At 44.4% G+C, this 23,887-nt stretch overlaps 1 protein-coding gene across 8 annotated transcripts in view; it reads left to right on the top strand.

The window, feature by feature from the left end:
* Positions 1–23,887, top strand: part of CTNND2 (catenin delta 2) — a 902,659-nt gene that overhangs the window by 492,006 nt on the left and 386,766 nt on the right. For all 8 annotated transcript variants that reach the window (XM_055141787.1, XM_055141773.1, XM_055141779.1 and 5 more), the window contains 2 exons: positions 16,740–16,774; positions 17,122–17,238. In XM_055141787.1, the coding sequence (XP_054997762.1) occupies positions 16,740–16,774; positions 17,122–17,238 (152 nt within the window). The remainder of the gene's footprint in view (positions 1–16,739; positions 16,775–17,121; positions 17,239–23,887) is intronic.

Raw genomic sequence — 23,887 nt, 5'->3', positions numbered from 1 at the left:
CAGATTTAAATGCAAATCTAAGAGCTTTTATCTCAGATGCAGAAACTCTGAAATTACAGGACTCTTTAGCGCTCACACATGCATATGTAGTTTGTTCTTACCAGAACAGTGGAAACTGCAAATCTACTTGAACTGCTTTTATTTCTCTTCTCAGTATGCACATAATCTACCAACATTTCCTTGCTGAAGAGTGAGGAAGGGGTGAGAAGAAAGAGGACTGTGGGTTTCCGCAGCTTTCCCTTCCCCCTCCTGGTCATCATTTGCAGCCGAAGCTGCTGGCTGGGTCCAGGGAGTCCTGCGGGCAGGAAGGGGTGGGGCGGGATTCCCTTATCATCGTGTTTCTTACAACATCAGCGGCTTCTTTTCTCAGAGGAGAGCCTGGTTTGAAAGGGCAGGACAGTCTGTGGGGATGGCAGTGCTCTTGTCTTCTCATTCATAGGCACAACACGCTCACCTGGATTTCCCTGTGAGCATGCTCTGCACATGCCAGCGGCACTAATGACCCGGCAGGACAGAGGCCCGGCTTATGGGTTTCTCCCCTCCCCTGCCCCCTTCGCCTGTTGGAGGGCACTTGCAAAGCACAGGTTCAAACAGAGAGTTACTAAATGGTCCAAGATGGTAACGGTGTCGCATTATCGCAAGTCTGGGGGTTCCTGACCCAGAGCTCTGTCCAGCAGCACAAGCCCAAACCCCTGAAACTGACCCTGATAATGTTTTCTTAGCTCTGTGGACAGGGAGGGGGGCTAGAGATGGGGGGGAGGGCTAGAGACAGAGAGAGGGTCAGAGATGGGGGGGGAAGGCGGGTTAGAGATGGGAAGAGGGTTGGTTAGTGACAGGGAGGGGGTGGGTTAAAGATGGGGAGAGGGAGGGTAAGAGATGGGGAGGGGAGGGTTAGAGACAGAGAGGATTAGAGATGTGGAGGGGGTAGGTTAGGGACAGGAAAAGAGTTGGTTAGTGACGGGGAGGGCTTTTAGAGATGGGGAGGGGGAGGGTTAGAGATGGGGAAAGGGAGGGTTAGAGACACGGAGGGGGAGGGCTAGAGATGGAAAGGGGGAGGACTAGAGATGGAAAGGGGGAGGCTTAGAGATGGGGAAAGGGAGGGTTAAGATGGGGGGTTAGAGATGGGGAGGGGGGATTAGAGATGGGGAGGGGGAGGGTTATAGATGGAGGGGGAGGTTTATAGATGGGGAGGGGGAGGGTTAGAGATGGAGGGAAAGGGTTAGAGATGTGGAGGAGGAGGAGGGTTAGAGATGGGGAGGGGGAGGGTTACAGACGGAGGGGGAGGGTTAGAGATGGGGAGGGGGAGGAGGGTTAGAGATGGGGAGGGGGAGGACTAGAGATGGAGAGGGGGGAGGCTTAGAGATGGGGAAAGGGAGGGTTAAGATGGGGGGTTAGAGATGGGGAGGGGGGATTAGAGATGGGGAGGGGGAGGGTTATAGATGGAGGGGGAGGTTTATAGATGGGGAGGGGGAGGGTTAGATATGGGGAAGGGGAGGGTTAGAGATGGAGGGAAAGGGTTAGAGATGGGGAGGAGGAGGAGGGTTAGAGATGGGGAGGAGGAGGGTTACAGACGGAGGGGGAGGGTTAGAGATGGGGAGGGGGAGGACTAGAGATGGGGAGGGGGAGGACTAGAGATGGGGAGGGGGAGGACTAGAGATGGGGAGGGGGAGGACTAGAGATGGGGAGGGGGAGGACTAGAGATGGAGAGGGGGAGGCTTAGAGATGGGGAGGAGGAGGGTTAGAGATGGGGAGGGGGAGGGTCCGAAACAGAGGAGGCTGTGTATTGTCGCAGGGTAGAGGCAAAGCAGCGCCCTCGCTAGTGAGTCAAGTCAGTGCGTGTCACTCACAGGGGGTGGACAGGTGCTTGCCCAGGGCCTCCTAAGTGATCAGGCCACGGGCTGGAGAGGCAGCGCAGCAGGTAGGGCGTGGCCTTGCGTGTGCCTGACTTGGGTTTGGAACCTGGCAGCGCTCACGTTCCCTCGAACCCCACCAGGATTGATCCCTGAACACAGAGGCAAGGAAGCCCCGAGCAGTGCTGGTTGTGCCCTACCCCCAACCTCAACAAATCAAAACCAAACAAAAGTTGTTAGGGCAAGGCATCTTCGGTGTGCTTTAATGTCCTAGAGGTTGGAAACGCAGGGCAGGCGGCAAGGGGGTTGCCTTGCCTGTGGCCCACCCCAGTTCTGTCGCCGTCACTGCAAATGTTCCCGTGAGCACTGCCAAGAGGAGCTCCTGAGCCAGGAGTGGCCCCCAAGCACTGCAGGGTCTGGGTCAAACCCTCCGCCCTCCGAATATACATGGGGTGTTGTTATTGTTGGTTTTCAGGCCACATCCAGGGGTGCTCGGGACTGACTTCTGGCTCTGCGCTGAGGAGTCACTCCGGGCGGGGCTGGAGGAACCAGATCACACCCAGAGCTTGAACCCGGGTCAGCTGTGTGCGCGGCAAGCGCCCTCCCCGCTGCTCTATCTCCTTCCTCAGTCCCTAAAAATATATCCTAAGAACACTGGTGGATATTCCATTCCATGGGTTTCCAGGCGGTCGAAGGTGCCCATCCAGCCGGCAGGGCAGTGTCGGGGGCTCTTCCATTCCGACCCTTCTTCCTTCCAGCAGAGGCCCCCGGCCAGGTGCAGGGGTGAGGTGGCGGCACAAGCTGTGGGGACTGAGCTGCCTCTCCGCTCCGTGTCTCAGCTGGGAAGCCGGGGGAAGCGGGAAGCGAGCCGTCTTTGGCTGTGTTTTCCCCCTCTGTGAAGAAGAAGAGAAGCGACTGACACATGCAATCAGGAAGTCTCTGGCTGTCAGTGCTTTGGGAGCAGGTGGGGGCGGGGGCGCAGCTGGAGGTCAGCCAGAGAGGCAGGCGTGGGTCTCTCTCGGTCTGACTTACGTGAACGTGCCCCCAGAAAGCTCGTGCATTGCGTCCAGCCAGCGCTCTTCTACTCACGTAGTACTTCACTCTCGCACCGAACGCCAAAATATTGCATTTAATTTTCCCCCAAAACTCATGTCGGTGGTTGCTAATTGAATGGTCTGATGAGCAGGGAGTTTAGATGGAGAGGATGAAATCTTGCTCAAGAACTGCACGATTTTTTGCCTCTGATTGTCCGTGGGCACTGTGATTGCTGCATGATGCTCCAGGGATACTGGCTTCATTCGCAGAACAATGCAGTAATGAGCCAGGCAGGGTCACTGAGATTTGCCCGTCAGGAATGTAGAAAAAGAAGATAATCAAAAGTGAATGCTGAGTTTTTTCTCCCCCCCCCCTTTCCCTTCCTTCCCCACTGGTTCCTTTCTTCCACTTTCCTCCACTCGTGCCAGTTTCCTGTTAGATTGTGTTTAATTATCACCTGGTAGCATATGCGTAAAGAAAATCCAGTTCAGGAAAAGGAAAATAAGTACCAAACCAAAACCCCCTCATTTTCCCTAACCTTTCAGTTTTGAAATGATTGTAGACTCACAGGGCCTACAAGATACACTAAAGTAATTTTCCCAATTCCTGCCAATTGCAACGCCTTGCCTAACTGTATAGCATAACACCACAACTAGGAAGCTGACGTAGGTCTAACCTATAGATTCCCCTGGTTTGAATTGCATCACATAATCCACTTCCTATAGGACCAACACAGTCAAGACATAGAACTAGTTAATCGCCACAAACCCAAATCTGTCCCCATCCCCAAATCCTGAAAACCTTCCATCTGTTGTCCATTTCTAATTAGGTTATTTTGAGAATATTATTTTTCTGTTCACCCTGTAGCACTATAGTATTATCATCCCATAGTTCGTTGATTTGTTCAAGCGGGCACCAATAAGGTCTCCATTGTGAGATTTCTTGTTACTGTGTTTGGCATATCGAATACACCACGGGTAGCTTGCCAGGCTCTGCTGTGTGGGTGGGATATTCTCAGTAGCTTTCCAGTCTCTCTGAGAGGGACAGAGGAATCGAACCCAGGTTGGCTGCTTGCAAGGCAAACGCCCTACCACTGTGCTATGGCTCCAGTCCTTCTGTTCACCCAACAATTATAATTTCCTTGAGTTTCCCCAAGTTGCTGCTTATCACGTGTGTCAAAGGGATAGATGTTCTTTATATCAGCTTGTTTAATCATCAGTTATTGCATGAAATTTGGTTGTTTTTCATGTGGGGCAAGCTTGAGTAGACTGTTAGGAACATCTGTGCATGCATGGAACATTGGAACTGAACCTTCAAATGTTTAAAGACCACTTACTACTGCTCATAGGAAGATGGAGGTGTGTAGTGCCATGGGACTTGGTCATGAATACTACATGATTTCTGCTCTGTCAGGGCATTAACAGTGAAATTTGTTTTTGCAAACCACCTTTTGGTGCTCAAAGACAACAAAAGATTCAGTTTACTCTTTTGTATGAAACAGGCAGTGATTATTTGCATAAATTTCCATTTACTATCAAAGAGCTGTAACTACACTTACATTAATACAATCATCAATCGCACAAAGTTCAGTCCTCTGGGTTTGACATCCCTGTAATAGACTTTGAAGCAAGAACTACTGAAATCAGAAAAGCACTGAGCGAAGAGCATGATTTTGAGGAAGATGGGAGTAAAATGCAACCACATGCTCGCTCCCATACACTCACACGGGCACTCATCCCTGTACACAATCTCAAGAAGTTGAGAAACCATAAGCCTGGCCCTTCTTTTTGCCTGGAGATGTGTCCAAGCACAAGGTGTTCCTGTTACTGGTTGGAAATTGAATTATCGTTGGGGCTAATTCTGAGTCATGAAGGCAAAAGACTTGGAACCCTTGAGAATAAGCTTCATGCCGGGCACCACCTCTGTCCTCAGACAAGACTCCTGGGCTAGAGTTCAGCTGGAAATGACCCAGTCACAAAATGTAGAAAGCTTTTTATTTGTCCTTGAGATCAATGAGTGGGGTCTTTAGGCTCACCAAAGATCGAAGCAGTCACTATAGTGTAAGCAAAGGACAGTGTTGATGTAACACTGTATAGTACAGTCATAATCATAAGTTCATGAAGTGTGGAAATCCTCAAATTGTTGATGGTCTGGAAGACTTTTTCACACTTCCAGAAGGTATTGGCACCTGATTAGCAATGATTATCTGTTAACTCATCTACATTTGCTGTTCACTAAGTTCCAACTTATGGGAGTCCGTGAGATAAAATACACTCTGGCTGCAAATGTTCAATCTGGGGAAATTCTAAAATGTGGTTTCAAGCACTACATAATTCTGGTGAACTGATGTAAGCATTAAAAAAAAACATTTCCCAGGCATGTATGAGTTTTCTCCTAGAAAACTAGAGCTGGGAATATATCGTGAGAACTTTCTAGTTTTTAAGTCACCATTTGTTCATTCATTCTGAGTTTTTCCTACCGAGTTCAATACATAATATGTCTCTTGTAGAAAACTACAATCAATTCCCAAACCACAAACGTGTCTGGAGAAGAGAAACTTGAACACACATTTTTCCCAGGATCAGAACTTGACTTTTGAGTAGATAGCACATTTATGGAGATGGACCCGAGGGCGAAATTCTTTGTGGTTGCTACAAACAGGAGTTTATACTTTGGGGGAACTTAAACAAAACAGAATGCATGTTAATTCTCTATTGTTTTCCCTGGCTGGCAGGCTCCCAAACTAAGCTTACAGGACTGTCATGCCCTGTGGGAAGCCTGGGAACGGTCAGGCACTGATCGGATGCCATCCGCTTAGCAATTCCCCGACTCTAAGTGGAGATTAATAGTAGAACCTCACTTCCGGATTGAATTGCACAGTTCGGGTAGCACATGAGCGCCAGAGTTTTCTACTGTGGTTAAGAATTGCAAGGTGGGCTGGAGAGACAGCAGAGAGGGTGCTTGCCTTGCACAAGGCAGACCTGGGTTCAATCTCCTGGCACCCCATACGGCCCCCTGAGTCCCATCAGTCGTGATCCTGTTGTGCCCGAGTTTCAGATCCCCAGTTGCAAAAGCAAAGGAGCTTTATTGCTAGCCTGAGCTAGGGTTCGAGTCTCATCCAACGCCGTGGAGTCTTGACAAGGACCCCGACTCTGAATCACAAGCGGTTTATATAGGGTTCCGTGTTAAGAGAATTTTATATACTGGTCTGTTTTTAGCATCGGTCCTATTACAACCGCGGTCAGCCATTAGGCAATGGTTAGTAACAGTTTCTAAGGAGGGGACAGTGACCCCTCATGACCGGCCAGACCCAACTGCCCAGTTTCCTATTTGGGCAGGTTATTCAACTTGCAGTTTACCAGAAATTGCAAGTCCTGCTTTAGGGGAAACAGAAACTAAGGCCTAGTTGAGACTTAATGTTGGCTGCAGGCTGTTATGGCGTTAATCTTGCCCTCACAATCCCTGAGCACAGAGCCATGAGTACGCCTTGAGCTTGAGCACTGATGGGTATGTCCCCTTCTCCCTAAAAAAAGAATAGCAGAGAGGAAATGTCCCGTCCCGCGGGACCAAGTTATTCCAGGGTCTGAAGAGGCACTACCTGAAATAGCAAGGGCGAGAAAGAAGAGGGAGACCAAGCAAGGAACTGTTGTCAAGGTCTCGTTTATTGAAGGAAAGTTTACAGACTATATAGGCTGAGGGGCAAGGCTTTTGCAAGGGGGCCAGGGTGGATCACGCGGGGCATTCACGGGGCATTTGCGTAAGGGGGATCAGCAGACTGGAACATGATATGCCTGTCATCTTTGTGGGCCTCGCCCTTGGTACGGGATGTCTGTTTCATAATACAATATCTTGGTGGGCACTCCCTGTCTGGGGAAATGGCTAAGTTCTCCTTTTCCCAGGGTCCTGGTCCCCCACAAGGAAAGGATAGATATCCTGTTTAGGAGTGATGGCAAAACATTGGTAAGTCAGGCCCCTGCGGATGACCTAGGGGCATCTGTTTGGCATGTGGGAGTCCTGGGTTTGGTTCTGACACTGCACAGGGTCCCAAGCACTCCCAGGCAACAAGCTGAGGTGCCCTTTGAGCACCAGTAGATGTGGCCCCAAAGCTCAGTAAAACCAAAAAGCAAGTTACTGGTCTCTGCCAATCGCGGCTGGCCTTTTGATGCAGTTTTGTGTTGGGAGGTGTGGAAGAGGCACCCGTGGGCCATTGCAGAGGAATGAAATCACCGGTCGGAATGTTGTTAGAGAAGAAGTTGCAAGAATAATTAATCTAGTCCATGACGAAGGGAAGGATAAAGCTTTTGAATTAAAGCTCAGCTGGGTTGGTGGATTAACTGGAGAAAGACATGAGGTTGTCCCAGATGATAGAAGGGAAAAAGCAGAAAAATATGCTAAGGAGTCATTGAAAGACAAAGATGAATCAGAGGATAATGGGTAATGTTTACTTCAGAGCCTTTGAAATTTCTAGTAACAATCCTATGTAACTATATGTAGCTCCATGGATTATTACATGCCCATTAACCAATTTTCATTAAATTTCTGAACTGAAAAAACAAAACCCCGCAATGCCCGAAACGTGTCTGCGTGGTGCCATCTGTCCCTTCTCACTGGGAAAGGTTGGATCCTCTTCCTTGGCTCTGAATTTTCAGTTCCCGGGGTCCCTTCCTCTCCCCACTCTGCTCTGCTCCCTGTGATGATAACAACGCACTTGATTTTTATTGTTATGTCTCCTATGTTCTATGGGGTTTACGGACTCAACTTTCGTAAGACCCCTATGTGGAAAATTCTAGAACATTTCCCAGTACACTCCGGCTCTTAGCACACTGTCATGCCTTGGGAGTCACAGCTGCATGTCTCTGACATGTACACCTGGAGCCACAGTGAGAGTTTGAGGTGACTTTGCTTTGACACTTTCTCCAGCTCTGTTCCTGACCCACATCCCTGGGCTATGCCTGGATATTTTCTGTCCTTTAGTACTGTTAGTATTTTTTGTTTGGGTGCTCAGGGTTTACTCCTGACCCTGTGCTCAGGGTTCACTCAGAGACCATATGCACTGCCAGGAATCTAACTTGGGTCAGCCAATTGCAAAGTAAGTAACTTAAGCTCTTTATTAATTCTTTGGCCCCTTTCTTGGTGTGTTTTTTTTTCTTTTTGGGTGACACCTGTTACTCCTGCCGCTGCACTCAGGAATTACTCCTGGTGGTGCTTGGGGGACCATGTGGGATGCTGGGGATCGAACCCAGGTTGGGCGCGTACAAGGCAATCACCTTACCTACTGTACTATCACTCCGGCCTCGGTGTTTTTCTTTTTTATGAATGGTGGTTGTTTCTTCTTGACCCTCCATCACACGTGCACTGCGGGGATGCCAGGGAGTGGCTGAAAGTGCTGAGAGCTGCCATAATCCGTAGTCTCATGTGCTGTCTTCAGCATCTACATAATAAAATGGGAAACAGTTTCTCAAAATGGGCCAGGCCCTGGTGAGGTAACATAGAAGGGTTTTTTTTTAATATAAATAATTGGTTTGACCCCAAAACATAACCCGTGAGACCAAGGGCACTTAAATTACTTACCCTGGGTATCCCGGATTGAAGCTGGCAGCTCCAGGCTTCTGTCTCAGGACATGTGGCCATTTATAAGGGGTTGAGGTAGGTGAGTTGGGCTTGTGGGCTTACCCCTGGCCCTGTGCTTAGGTGGGCTCGGGGGACCACGAGGGGTGGCAGGGATTAAACCCCAGGTCAGCTGGGTGCAAGACAAGTGCCCGACCTACTGCTCTGTCACTTCAGCCCCAAGGAAGTCTGGCTTTAAGCTCACACCCTCAGTCCTGTACCCAAGGCCCAGTGTAGGGACTTTGTGGTCTGGGGTGAGCTCTCACTGTCAAGCGCTGGTCCTGCTGCAAGCATTAAAGCTGAAGGATGGTGTGTGGCAGGAGGAGTGAGTGTTCCGGCCACACAGCGGAGGGAGCAGGGCGGGCTCACGGCAATACCAGCACAAATGTGCACAGGGGCCAGAGGCAGAAGGCTGAAGGGAGTTCCGGATCCTGGAAAGTTCTGGAAAGCAACCTTGCTCCCCCACCCCTGCTCCTAAGGACCCGGTGGATCCAGTGTGTTCACGATCGAGGGCAGCAGTGCCCAGAGCACAGCTCACGGAGCCAGTGCCACCATCCAGACTGGAATCAAGGCTCATATCCATGGAAGTTTTTTTTTCCAAAATAATTTTTCTGACATGTGCTAGGTGCAGTGTTTAGTTGGAAAGCAAAGGAACACAAAAGCTTTTCCTCATCCCTTCCTTTAATACCCTATTAATTCCCTTGGACATCAGAAGTTGAAAAAATAAGAAAATTTATTTGAGCAGGTTTATATCAGAAAGTATAGTAGTAATTTGCTATTACTATTAGCAAACTAGTAGCAGATTAGCATAATGGTATGGCTGTCTTTTTCCACCTTTAAGAAAACTGTGCATTCATATATATCATTATTAGAAATGGCCTACAGGTGAGGGAAAACTATCATACAGGTGATTTGAAGTTGAAACTCATTTCTCAAACTCATAAGTTATTTCTTGGGGTAAACTAAATCCCTCTCCACTGTACGCCCCTCCCCCTGCCCCCGAGGCAGGCCCTTATAATGGAAAAGTATTGATTGCTTACTTGGAATGTCCAAATAATACCAAAATTGGAGCAAAGAGATACTATTCTTTAGCTCACATGAAAAATTAAGAAAAAAAGTAATTATATCTCCAAACTATTATTTTCTTCTGTTCTTTGTACTTTTATGTGTTTTAAATTATTTTATGTCATACGAAATTCAACTATAGTGATTCTAGCCATGCTGAAGTATTACACTGCAATGAATCACTTTCCTAAAAATTAACCAAACATGTTTCCAAATATAGCCACCATAAATGTTTCCCTAAATATACAATAGCATAATATGAGACTAACGCACAAGAACAGTAGAGACAAGGGCCAGGAGGATTGCTCCATGGTGTGGAAGCCTGCTTCATGCACTCGGGGAGAAGGCAGTTAGTATGGAGAAGGGACCACCAAGTCAGTAATGGTTGGAGGGATTGCTCAGGATGGGAGATGTGTGCTGAAAGTAGACAAAGGACCAAACATGATGGCTTCTTCATATCTGTATTGTAAACCACGATGCCCAAAAGCAGAGAGAGAGAGTAAGAAGGAAGGTGCCTGCCACAGAGGCAGGGATGGGGTGGGGGTTGTGGGAGGGATACTGGGGACATTGGTGGTAGAAAATGTGCACTGGTCAGGGGTGGGTATTCGATCATTGTATGACTGAAACACAATCATGAAAGCTTCGTAACAGTATCTCACAGTGATTCAACTGAAAAACCATAAATTAAATAAATAAATGTTTCCCTAAATTATCATTTTGTCTGCATTTTTGTGAAAGTGAAATTCCTTTTTGGAGTGGATGGGCGTGGGTACCACTCGAGCTGCCCCTGACTCTGAGCTCAGGGATCACCCCTGGCAGTGTTCCAGGGACCAAATGCAGTGCCAACGGTATAAGTGAGGTTGGCAGCATTGAAAGTGAGTGCTGTAGCTCCTGTGCAGTCCTGCCAGCCCTAGAGAGAGGTCTCCATACAGTGCTCCAACACCCATCCCTCTACCGTGTACATTTCCCAGCACCAGTGTCCCCAGTTTCCCTCCCATCACCCCACACCCTGCCCACCTCCATGGAAGGCACCTTTCTTCTCTCTCTCTCTTTCTCTTTCTCTCTATCTATCTATCTATCTATCTATCTATCTATCTATCTATCTATCTATCTATCTCTTTATCTCTCTCTCTTTCTTTCTATGTATTTTAACCTATGTGTTTGTAGCCAACAAATCAATTGCTAGATGATGAGATGATGGATGATAGATGCTAGATAGACATGCAGATTGAGACAGGTAAAATAAATTAGATACATGGATAGAATGATAGACCAATAGACATAGGCATATATATAATATATACTTCTATGTAATATTATTTGGCCATTTTTTAATAATTTATACAATTAGAATCATAGAAAATATCATGCAGTTTGTTTTTTTAAACAAATTGTGTTTTGACAGTTACCCATGTTGATGAACATATACTCTGCATATTTAATTGTAAAGTAGTATTGTGTGGACGTGTGTGCCACGTTCGTAAGGCACTGTGCTGTTATGTCTGTCCCCCATTGCTCATCAGTTCAGTTAATCGCCTGGTTCTGCTACTAAGGCACAATCTTGAAAAGGCTTGTACGTATTTCCTGGGTACTGGGCCATGAGTTTCCCTGGAGGTGAATCAAATCACTAAGTAATTGGGTATTTGCACATACAACACTACCTGGCACTGTTTCATGGCTCCCCCCATATTTCATTAATTTATTCTCTGGTGAACCAGGTAAGAGTTATTCTTTCTCCATCTCCTCATCAGCCAGCACCTTAATTTCTTTTTTTTTTTATTATTTTATTGAATCACCGTGAGATATAGTTACAAGCTCTCATGTTTGGGTGACAATCACACAATGATCAAATACCCATCCCCCCACTAGTGCACATTCCCCACCACCATATCCACAGTGCACCCCATCTTTCCCACCCTCCCCCTGCCTCCATGGCAGACAATATTCCCCCCATACTCTCTCTCTACTTTGGGGCATTATGGTTTGCAATACAGATATTGAGCAGTTCTCATGTTTTGTCCTTTATCTACTTTCAGCCCACATCTCCCATCCCGAACAATTCCTCCAACCATCATTTTCTTAGTGATCCCTTCTCTATCCCAGATGCCTTCTCCTCCTCCCCCAACCCCCCATGAGGCGGACTTCCAGCTATAGAGCAATCTTCCTGGCTCTTGTATCTACTTTCTCCTTGCTTCACAGCCTGTCCACTGGAAAGCTGCCTTGTGTCTAATTCATATCCTGAGAAGAGTTGATCATCTCTTCCGTACAGTGCCCACACGTTATCGCGTTTTTCTGTGAGATATTATAATACATCCATTTGGTGGCCTTTCATTCCTTCATCTCTTACTGATTTGAAGATTTAGGAATATGTTCTGGAAATAAACCCTTTATTTTATTTGCAGCGCAAATATCTTCTCCCACTACACGGCGTGGTTTCCACTTCTGTGTATGGTGTTTGACTTTATTGCATGGAGGTTTAATTTTCAGCCCACTAAACCATATGTGTGAATAGAATCATAATTCATACTGGATTCTGTGGAAATCCAGCAAGTTTTCTATCATCTTTTGACTTCTTTTATTATCTGTCAAATGTAGAAGTAGCATCTCTCTCAAAACTTTTGTCGTGGAGAATTAAAATAAATTCAGGTCATTATCTGATGTTAGGTGAGAATTCTATTTGATATCAGCAGTTAGTATTGCTGCTTTTAATGCATCACTTTAAAATCTTCCCCAGTATTGTTGCTTAATGAACATATTCATGCATACACTTAAAGGCTAGTGTTATTAATGCCTCTTACAAATATTTTCTTACATGTATCAGGCTCTGGAACTTATACATAATTCTGTATAAGTACATATGGACAGATCTCAGTAACATCTAATTTTTACATTTTATTTTTTATAGTTCATTTCTACTTCCAGAAATAGCATTCGGTAGTGAAAGTGAACTTTATTTCCTGAAATTGAGCATGCACTGAAGTTATAACAGCTTCAAAAATGGTTTTTATATTAAAGTAGATTTTATATATTTACATATAATTGGAAGAAATACCAATACAAGTCATTCCTAAGCAACTAAAATAAAAGTATCTAGCATACAGATATAATCAAATTTATTGAATAAGGAAATAGTATGTTTACCTTTTTAAAAAAAAGATTCATCTTAAGACAATTTGAAGATAAAAAATTAAGTGCGTAAAATAGGTAATTGTATAGAATCCATGTGAGTAAAGTGTATGCTTAAAGGAGGTAAAATCCAAAGCCGGCTTCTCCTGGGATTCCTCTTTTCCATGATCGTTCATGCTCTCAGTGCGTTTCACTGCGCTAATGGAGTTCAGAAACCACTTAAGTATTAACAGCCTTGTCACCTCTGCTTTGAGACAACCTCTCAAAGATATCCTCTTTGATATTCACTGCCCAACACGATGTTTTAGTCAGGAGTTGTGTCTCTGGTTTCTGTCACATCATATAAAGTTGAAGCATGTTTGGAAGAAATCGCTCCAAAGTTATGTACATGACATCATACCGGGCAGCCCACTGTAAAAAACTAAAGCTCGCCGAGGGGCGAGTGCACTCGCGGGCTCTCCAGGCGGCTCTGTCTCACCACCCGCGTTTGGTGCTCTGGAACCGCAGTGTGTGGACTGGATCGGGACGGCCAGTGGTCAAGGACAGGCGAGGGAAGAACAAGGACCAAGCTGGTTGCTGATTAGTTACCGTTTATTCAATCTTCAATCTTTCTCATCTCCCGCACTCCCAGCTCCGGCCTCTCTCTGGATCTACTGCTCAACTGCTGCCTCTCCCTGGCTTCTCTCCCTCCTCCTCCTTGTCTCTCCCACCTTGCCCTCTAGGCTACAACCAGCCAGGTCGCAAAATCAACATAAGAAAGCCCTTCCTGAGGGCAGGGCACTCCAAAGCCCTTCCTCACTCTTAAGGTTCTTTTCTTTTCCTTAGTCCAGGAACTTATTAACATCTTAATATTAGTTATTTTTGTATGGACATAGCAAGGGATACATTGAGGCTTGCAAGGCAGCTCTCCTGGCAACATCTTGCCACAGGCTCAGACCACAGCACTCAGGCCAGATTAATCATTCCTCACCCTAGCAGGGTCCAAATCTAGTATCACTGTTTGGATCTTGACAGCATTTGTCCATGATCAAGCTCTTAACTTATAGTTAAGCATTAGGCACTTTGGCCAGGCCCATCTCGATGCCAGGGTAGCACACAACTCACTGCTTGCCCTGGGTCCTTCTTGTCCCACGTCGGGACCGTGCTTTGGGGGTGCTAGGAAGTAAGGGCAGCTGAGGCTTAGGTCAAGAGAACAGATGCCCTGGAGGAAAATATCATGTAGAGTCAAATGACTCCCAGGTTACAAAAGCATAACATTTGTTAAGTCTTCCTGTGTCCATACAAAAAGGACTTGCTCTGAATAAACTATGCAAAGGACTCAAGGAGAAGAGAAAAACATTATTTACAAGTCAACAGAACACTAAGAAAGAAGCTACAAATAAACAAAGAGGGATAGGAGCACTGTAACGGGAGTAACCCAATAAACCTAAACTACTGAGGCTATGTTATCCTACAGCCCACCACATTGAACCTCTGGCCGTGCAGAGGCTGGGAAATCTTTGAGGATGCTAGAACCTGCAGCACCACCTTCCTTTTGGTCCAGGGACCCAAGACGCTTTCTTCTAGCCCTCAGCTGGGGAGAGGCAAGAGCGAGAAACAAGAAACGCCTTTGCTCCTCAGATAATGGCCCACGGGTGTGGTCCTCAAGGCGACACTGACAGAAGCACCTTCAGCGTGAGCCTTGCAGGCTCATGTTTCCGTCTCTCTGTATGGCAGAAACCCCTGCCAGGAGATCCTCAGGGACCCACCGGGACTTAGCATTCAGGAAGGCAAGGGCTTAAGTTCATGCCTGCCCTTCAGTGGTTGGGGCTGGAGGTGGCACTTGTCACTCTGCACAGAGGCTCTCTATGACACCACGCCCACGTGCTCCTGCCAGCGCTGTGATGGTCATGGTGCCTGAGAGGAGCGGAGAGCTGGGTTCCGATGACACTCTGGAGCGATGTCTGTCTGTCGGCCTGCTTGCTCTTACTCCACCCGGTAGGGAGTAACTTTAGAGATTCCCTCCACAACTTTGGATTCCGTGTTAGGAGTGTGTGCTTTGGAGTGGGACAGGTTCCTCCAAACCCCTACTAAGTCCCCTTGCTGTGTGGGTAAGAGATTTCACATCAGCACGCCAGATAGCCCCCATCTGCCAAGAGGCATTGGTGAATAAGTAAAACCCTGGTATCTGGGCTGGACTTCACAGTGAAGAGATGTAATAGCTCCAAGGGCATAGCAAGTCCTGGGGAGTAGAACATGAGAACAGTTTTGCTGTGTCAGGAAATTTGGGTATCATTTTCCTGGGGAGGCCATAACGCATTGCCATGACTGAGTTGCTTAAAAAGGAAGAAACTCATTTGCTCACAGTTTGGCTTGAAGTTCAAAATCAACTGTCAGGAGTGCTGTGCTCCCTGTGGGGTTCCAAGGGAGGACCTTCCTCCCTCCTCCAGTGAGGAGGGCTCCAGGCATTCACTGGTTTGTAGACCCATAACTGGTCTCTGCCTTCATCTTCCCATTTTCTCTGTCTCTTCCTCTCCTGCCCCTTGTGCGGACATGCCACTGGGTTCTGTTTGTCTTATCTGAAGATCTTTGACTTAATTATTTCTCAAAACCCTTTTTTTTAATAAATAAGCATTTGTGTTTGCTGCCTATTTCACATGGACCTGTCTTTTGGGGGAGGGCGATGGTTGATACCTTTCAACAATATGAAATCATGTTGCAACCCCTATGTTACATTCCCCTAAGAGAACATACATGCAATCTGGAATCTGTTGGTTTGAGAATTCTGTTTCTATTTTAAGTGCTAAGCTCCATGTTATCTACCATATATGACACTACATCTTTTTGATGCAAGGGAGTTGACTAAATTTGTGACGCTATCGATATTAATTCAGTCTCTAGCAATCATCATTTAGCTCTAGTTTAATAAGATGGATCGACTAAGAGGAAAGACATCCTATAAAAATCACACATATCTTTGGGGACTTGTCTTAGCCTCGTTTAGATCAATCTGGGCTTTTTTTGAATACTGATTGATGCCAGAATTCCCTTTGCCCCTGTAAATGTATTCACAAGCCATCTCGCAGGTACAGATTAAAGGTCTAAAATCCACTTGCTGTTGTGCAACTGATGAGCTATTCATAGAAGCTGCTTGATCAAGAGATCTCCTAAAATGAGGGGGAAAATCTTTCTCAGAGTGAAGCCTGCCAGCAATTGGCATCTACAGTTTTCACCAATCACTAACACCTAGAAGAGGGGCATGTTAGGAAGGGTTATGTTTATAATAAAAGAGTGGTTCACATTTAGAAATTTTTCATCTATCTTGAATGCATACATTAATTATTACTTTTTTCAAAATGAATTATTCAAATATACTTATAATTATAGTTTAATAATTATAGTATTACTAAAATTATGTTGGTGTTTAATAAATTATTCAAAATAAATATATATGACCTTCTTAGATGTAATATGCAAATATATCTGGCACACAAGGCATACAAATGGCATTTTTTCTACCTGAGTCATTTTATTAAATGTATTTGTAAACTAATATTTCACTGATGGTGAAATATTATCATTTTAAGTCTGCTTAGTTGTAAACTCTACTAATCAAAATGACTGTTCATATGCTGTGTCTATAGGAAGGTATAGATGTATTTTATCTTTTTTTAATGGCAAAAAGAAAGAAAGCTTGCTTTGTTACACTCCCTACGAGTCTACAGACAGAGCCTGTACTGTATTCTCATAATGACTAAAATTGAGTAGAACTGCAAGGGCGGAGAAACTCCTGTAGGGAATAGGCATAATAAAGGCATAATAACAAAGGAGCTGTTCTTCTAAAAAAAAAAAAAACTGAACATAGTCCATTAATAACATGCCCATATCTGTGGATCTAAAGAGATAGATGTCAAATGAGTTAGTTAGGATTGTGTCTACGTGCGATTCCTTTTGCCAGTCAAAAACTGATTCACGTATCCCGGGCCCCCTTTTCTGCCTTCGTGTGCCTTTGTGTCGTACATTAGGGTCCTTTCGTTTCTAAACAGTGCTTCATGCCTCTTTATTTCTCTTTTACAGTTCGGCAGAGGAACAATTTCACTGGCAATCACAAGGTAAGATTCCGCAGTTTCTTTCCTTCTCGTATCTCTATCAGTCTGTCCTGTGAACTTTAGAATGAGATTTAGACGGGAGACCAACGGGCCCATGACGTTAAATGAAGCCATGGCTGCTCATGAATCGCAGGAGTTCCATTTCCTCCCGCCCCCTGATAACTTTATGTTCCTCCTGGATGCGTGGAGTGGGCTGGCTTGGCCTTCAGTACAGGCTGACCTAGGATCACGATAGGAAAATTTTGTAGAAATTCTTTGGTGAGTAGACTTCTGATTTTAGAGAATAGCCTTAAGCCTTTGTATGAGCCTGATTAGATGCCTGTTGGTCAGTTTCACGATTTGTATTGCAGATGGTCAAAAAGATATCGAGGATGAACTGACCACGGGGCTGGAGCTGGTGGACTCCTGTATTCGATCACTCCAGGAGTCAGGAATACTGGACCCGCAGGACTATTCAACAAGCGAAAGTAAGTCACAGCGCTGCTCTCCTTGAAATTCAAAGACAGGAGAAGCTTGGGCCTGGGGGCGAGCTCATGGCTGGAGCCCACGGTTGGCATCCACAAACCCAGTTCAATCCCTGTCACCACGTGGTCTTCTGAGCATGTCCCGGGTAGCCCCCAATTACTGCAGAGTGTGGCTCAAAAACCAGAGCAAGGATGGCGTCATTGTCTTTCTGATGTAATTGATTGCTGAGCCACCGGTTCAAGGGTTGGAAGAACCAGCGTTAGAACATGTGTGTATCATTGCTGTATCCCACTCACACCGTTCTCTTTATATCCTCTTGATGGGACCCCCAACTCAAATGAGACTCTAAACCAACGTCGGTATTCAGCATTCTGTCTCTTGTCAGTTATTGGCCTCTGATTGCTCACCAGCTCTTGGTAATCCTTGCTGCTTCTCCAACATTCTTTTGGACATGTGTACCAGCCATTGTATGATCTCATCCTGTATTTCTTTAACGAACACTGTCAGCCTTAACATGAACTGATGAGGGAGTTACCTCAAGTGGGAGCAAGTCTAGTATGAGTGAAGCTCTGAGTTAGAGCCTAGTACCCTGTGGATCCCCAACACAGCTCGCGGGAACCCTGGGGACATTCTGGACCCAGCACTACCGGGAGTTGTAGCTGTCAGGCTTTCTAGTGCTGGTCTTAGTTGGTAGGAAATATTGCAGCACAGGCATGATATAACAAGGCAAACCCGGTCGAGGCAGTACTCTTTACTACCATGCTGTAGTATCATTCAGGAACACCTTATATTTCCATATTTAGCCATCTTGTACTTTGATATTAATTCTCATAGAATATTTAGAACTTCCAAACTTTTTTTTTGTTTAACTTTGTTTTTCAACCTGAGAGTTCAGGCTGAGAAATAAAAGTGCTATGAGGTGTAACAGACCTCATTTTCATGAATCATAAAAGTTCTCTTCACTTATTTTATTAAAATCCTATTAAAAGCTAAAAATTAAATCATTGAAACATATCATACCCTGATAATTCCCATGTGATAGATCAATGGAACTTTTTTTGTGCCTTAACTTTTAAAAAATAATATTTCCTTGAATGCTCATTGAATATTGCTAAATGTGGGGCTGGAGTGATAACACAGTGGGTAGGGCATTTGCCTTGCATGCAGCCTACCCGGGTTCGATTCCCAGCATCCCATATGGTCCCTTGAGCACCGCCAGGGGTACTTACTGAGTGCAGAGCCAGGAGTAACCTCTGTGCATGCCAAGTGTGACCCAAAAAGCAAAAAAAAAAATAAATTAATAAATAAATAAGTATTGCCAAATTAAAGGAAGATTCAAGAATGAGATCACATTCTCATCATGAAATTTTATTTAGTATTAGCGCATGTTTTTCATAATCTTTATAGTACCATTTCTCTTAGATGATACCATGAATATCCTGAATAACCCATCCAATGGCTCCGTAAAATTCTTAACCTAAGAGAGATTATTTCTATTTTCCCTGCTCTCTGAAATTTAGAAGTGTTACTTTCTCTCTCAAAGACAAGAATATTTCTCTTATTGGAGGTCATTGTAGTTAGGATTATTTTGAATTATAGTTGCTATCTAATGCACTCACCTTACTAGACAGTAAGTAAAACAGAGTTAGATTAGTGCATCCTGGGTGTAGAGGTAGTGAATGCTTTATTTTTCATGTAATATTAGGTATAGTTGATTATGAACTTAAAAGAAGAGATATCTTCTTGTACATGGAATGCACAGAAAACATAGGAAGAATGAAGTAGTCGACAAACAAGTGAAAATGATATTTGTTTGTGTCACTTCTACATTGTTCTTATTATTTCCATCTTCCAAGTCTCGTTGGTTTACTTGGCTCTTTTTAAGGTTTAATAGACTAATAAATAGCTCTTCATTTAAAAAAAACTTGACAATAGATTTCCTAGGAAAAACTATAACCCAAGTTTTAACTATAAATATGGTTGTTTCTTCTGGGAAAGAATAAGAATGGAAGTTTAAAGTTGAAATAGATGGGTAGTGATGGGGCATCTATGAGGCTTGCTGATCAGTAATAAGGACACACATCCAAGAAGTTGACAAAGCAGTGAGAGCAAAGTCAACGGGCAGTAAGAATGAAATTGGAAAGAATAATGTGAGACAAAGTGGAATTTAATGCAGAAGCACTCAGCGCCAAAGAGGAATTACGTAATGAAAATATCTTCATGGATTCAGTAAACTCGAATTGAAACTGAATGAACACATGAAATCGAATGAACATAAATTCTCCAAATAAAATGGTGGGGAAAATGGTTTAGAGTGTGCCAGGCACGTGCAAGAGACCCTGAGTTTAGTCCCTAATCTGCCTGTCTCAGCCAAAGTCACATTTCCTATGGCCCCTATTTTAAAAATAGAAGAATATTTTTTAAAATTAAATGTTTTTAGAAAGAAAAATCTGATGAAAACTAGCGTTGTGGGTATTTCAAAGCACATTTCTCAGAATTGTACAAAATTTCATCTAGAAGAGAAAGAAGCAGTAACCCAGAAAACATAGTGCACACATCAGCTTATTGAAAAAAATTTAAAAGCTTATTCATGGATTGATACTAAAAACTTTCTGAAAAAAATTATAAAAATTGATCAGCTGGTATAAAGACAATTCAACAAATTAAGGAACTATAGAAAGAACATATTCTTTGATGAAATACAAAACAATTAAAATTGAAATAGAATGGTAAGACAAAACATCATATTAAAATAAGAAATACTTTCAGATCTACTGAATATTAAAATTGAAATAAAACTAAATTAATGTTAACACTAAAATGATAAGCAAAAATATAATCATATTAAAATAAACCTACTTTCAAATATACTGAATAACAATGGAAACAAAGAAATTTACATACTACTTAAGCAAATAAAATAGAATGTTTTATAATGAGAATTTAAGGGTATAGAAAAATCGCACTCAGAGAAATCTCTTGCTAAGGTTTTTAAATGAAAAGCTATTTATTAATTTACTTAAACCTTAAAAAGAGCCAAATAAAAGAGAGACTTGAAAGATGGAAATAATAAGGACAATATAGAGGTGACACAAAAAATATGGTGAGAGAAATAAATAGAAAATATTCACTCACATAGACTTTGAAAAAGGGTTCAGTCAAATGGTAGTCCTGAGCTTTCTTAGCTAAGACACTTATCAGAAAAATAGAAAGGAGATTTAATGTTTCCTTTTTTTTTCCCAACAAGGTATGTTAAAAAATAATATGCAAAAAGATGCATTCCCTTTACTCTAAAGTTAGACACTAAAAGAGTTTTTAAATATCTTTGAGAACTGCTAGTTTCTGGAAATATTAGTTACTCAGTATTATCATATTCTTAACTGAATCATCGCCTAGAATCTTTGTTGAGCATTCTGTTTCTGTGCTCATTTCCTTGTTTAAAGATGGGTAAAGAAATACAACACAAAGCCCGTGCCAATGTGCCGCCAAAAGTTCTGCATGAGGGATCTGAACCACAATGAAGTATGAAGGTGATGCTCTGAAAAAACACTTAACCCTATCTCGGAGATGCAAAAAAGTATAGTAGAAATGACATCTGCATTTGTATGTTCATTGCAGCACTGTTTACAATAGGGAGAATCTGGAAGAAAACCTGAGTGCCCAAGAACAGATGACTGGTTAAAGAAACTTTTGTACATCTACACAATGGAATATTATGCAGCTGTTAGAAAAGATGAAGTCATGAAATTTGCATATAAGCAGATCAACATGGAAAGTATCATGTTAAGTGAAATGAGTCAGAAAGAGGGATAGACATAGAAAGACTTCATTCATCTGTGGAATATAAAATAACAGAATGAGAGACACCCAAGGAGAGTAGAGATAAGTACCAGGAGGTTTGCTCCATGGCTTGGAAGCTGGCCTCATGCTGGAGGAAAAGACAGCTCAGATAGAGAAGGGATCACCACGTAAAGGGTGTTTAGAGGGCCCGCTCAGGATGGGAGATGTGTGCCGAAAGTAGACTATAGACTGAACATGATTGCCATTCAATACTTGCATTGCAGAGCACGACACCCCAAAAGAGAGAGACAGTAAAGGAAATGTGCCTGTCACGGAGATGGATGGATGGGAGGGCGGGGTGGATGGGGAAACGGAAGGGATAGTGGGAACATTGGTGGTGGAGAACGGGCACTGGTGGAGGGATGGGTATTTGATCCATTGTATGACTGAAATGTAAGCATGAAAATTTGTAAGTCTGTGTACCCCATTCATTAAAAAGAAAAGAAGAGAAAAGAAAAGAAAAGAAAAGAAAAGAAAAGAAAAGAAAAGAAAAGAAAAGAAAAGAAAAGAAAAGAAAAGAAAAGAAAAGAAAAGAAAAGAAAAGAGAAAACAACCTCTTCAGGGGCAGGAGAGACTGATATCACTGTGTCACTGTCACCCCGTTGCTCATCGATTTGCTCCAGCGGGCACCAGTAACATCTCCATTGTGAGACTTGTTGTTACTGTTTTGGGCATATCGAATGTGCCACGGAGAGCTTGCCAGGCTCTGCCGTGAGGGCAGGATACTCTCAGTAGCTTGCCGGGCTACCCGAGAGGGGCAGAGAAATCGAACCTGGGTCGGCCGCGTGCAAGGCGAAGGCCCAACGGCTGTGCTATCGCTCCAGTAAAATTAGGAAATGAAATTGCAACAGTGAGTAGATAACCCTCCTTTGGGGATGTCTGTGGTGACTAATCGTCACTGTGGTGAGGCTCACAGAATCAAACAAGGACCCTGACTTGCTGTTTGTATTTGCCTCGAGATTCAGATGGGAAGTTGATTCTGCTCCAAAGAGCTGAGCTGAAGAACCTTCCGTGGAGAAGCTGTTTACAGAGGAACTGGTGAGGGGACACAAGGCCCTCCACAGATGGGGCCCCTGTCAGTAGTCAGGCTTGAGAGGACAGCCAAGGGATCAGCTCTGCCAGCATCAGAAGGCTTGGCAGGAGCAGGGGACCGAGTCTCCTAGCCTCCCTCTGCTGGCACTGCCCTGCCTCCACGGGCCACACCCAGTCTTGACCAAGGCCTGTGGGGCCCCATAATACATTAGTCACATGGGCAGAGGCCCCTGGGGGCCCAGAGCGAACAGCACCGTGTCCTGGTTAAGTGGCTGAAAATGCACCTGCTATCTGCCCTCGGTGCAGAAACACAGCCAAGAATTAGGGAATGTCTCTGCCCGTCCCCTGTCAGTCGCACACGTGCCTCTTAAGTCAGCCGGTGCCTTGTTTTGTGATTGCTCCATCCACCATGATACGAACTGGCCAAAGCTAAACTAGAGCTGCCAGACTGCCTCCGAGTCTTACCTCAAAAGCCACCCTCAACTCTATCTAAAACCAGCCTGACAGGTGTGGCCCCCAAAATAAAATCCATCACTGAAACCAACATGAACGGGTATGAAACTGGAAAATGACCCTTTAGCACGTTGTGCCTGGTGTGGAGGAACTACCATTATTTCCCTTCCTCGTCTGAACTGTGGCAAACCTTTCCTTTCCTTGGCCTCCAGGCCTGCAGGAACCGTTCCAGGTCTGACTCTCTTCTTATTTTCTTTCACGTGCAGATTTTAATTTCGAGGTTGTCACGATGGTGGCTGGCAGCTGGCCTAGCTCTGCCCCTCATTAAGTCAGATGATGTTCATTCCACAGTTTCCCTTCCACGGGCCATGCTCTTATGACCTAGAGTTTTCTTTTTTTTAATTTTTTTTGGTTTTGTTTTAGTTTCTTTATTATTTTTTTAATTTTTAATTTTTATTATTTTTATTAGTGAATCACCGTGAGGGTACAGTTATAGATTTACATATTTTTGTGCTTGTGTTTCAGTAATACAATGCTCGAGTCCCCATCTCTCCACCAGTGCCCATTCTCCACCACCAGTGATCCCAGTGTCCCTCCCACCCCCCACTCTTTCCTTCTTTCCTCCCACCCCACCCCGCCTCTGTGGCAGGGCATTCCCTTTTGTTCTCTCTCTCCTTTGGGGTGTTGTGGTTTGCAATAGAGGTATTCAGTGGCCATCGTGTTCAATCTATAGTCTACTTTCAGCCCGCATCTCCCATCCCGAATGAGTCCTTCAACCACACATTACTTGGTGTTTCCTTCTCTATCTGAGCTGCCTTTTCCCCCAGCATGTGAGGCTGGCTTCCAAGCCATGGAGCCAACCTCCTGGGACAAGGTCGGCAAAACCTTCCATGATATTGAAGCTAAAGGTATCTTCAAAAATGACACGCAACTGATCGACCAAGTGGAAACAGAGATAAACAAATGGGACTACATTAAACTAAAAAGCTTCTGCACTGCAAAAGATACAGTGGCCAGAATACAAAGACAGTCTACAGAATGGGAAAGGATATTCACCCAATACCCATCTGATAAGGGGTTGATATCAAAGGTACATAAGGCACTGGTTGAACTCTAAAAGAAGAAAACATCCAACCCCAGCAGAAAACGGGGCAAAGAAATGAACAGAAACTTTCCCCAGGAAGAGATACAAATGTCCAAAAGGCACATAAAAAAGTGCTCTACATCACTAATCATCAGGGAGATGCAAATCAAAACAACCACGAGATACCATCTCACACCACAGAGACTGGCACACATCCAAAAGAACAAAAGCAACCACTGTTG

The sequence above is a fragment of the Sorex araneus genome, chromosome 1, assembly GCF_027595985.1.
Source record: "Sorex araneus isolate mSorAra2 chromosome 1, mSorAra2.pri, whole genome shotgun sequence".
Lineage (NCBI taxonomy): Eukaryota > Metazoa > Chordata > Mammalia > Eulipotyphla > Soricidae > Sorex > Sorex araneus.
This window is presented reverse-complemented; position numbering and strand designations above follow the sequence as displayed.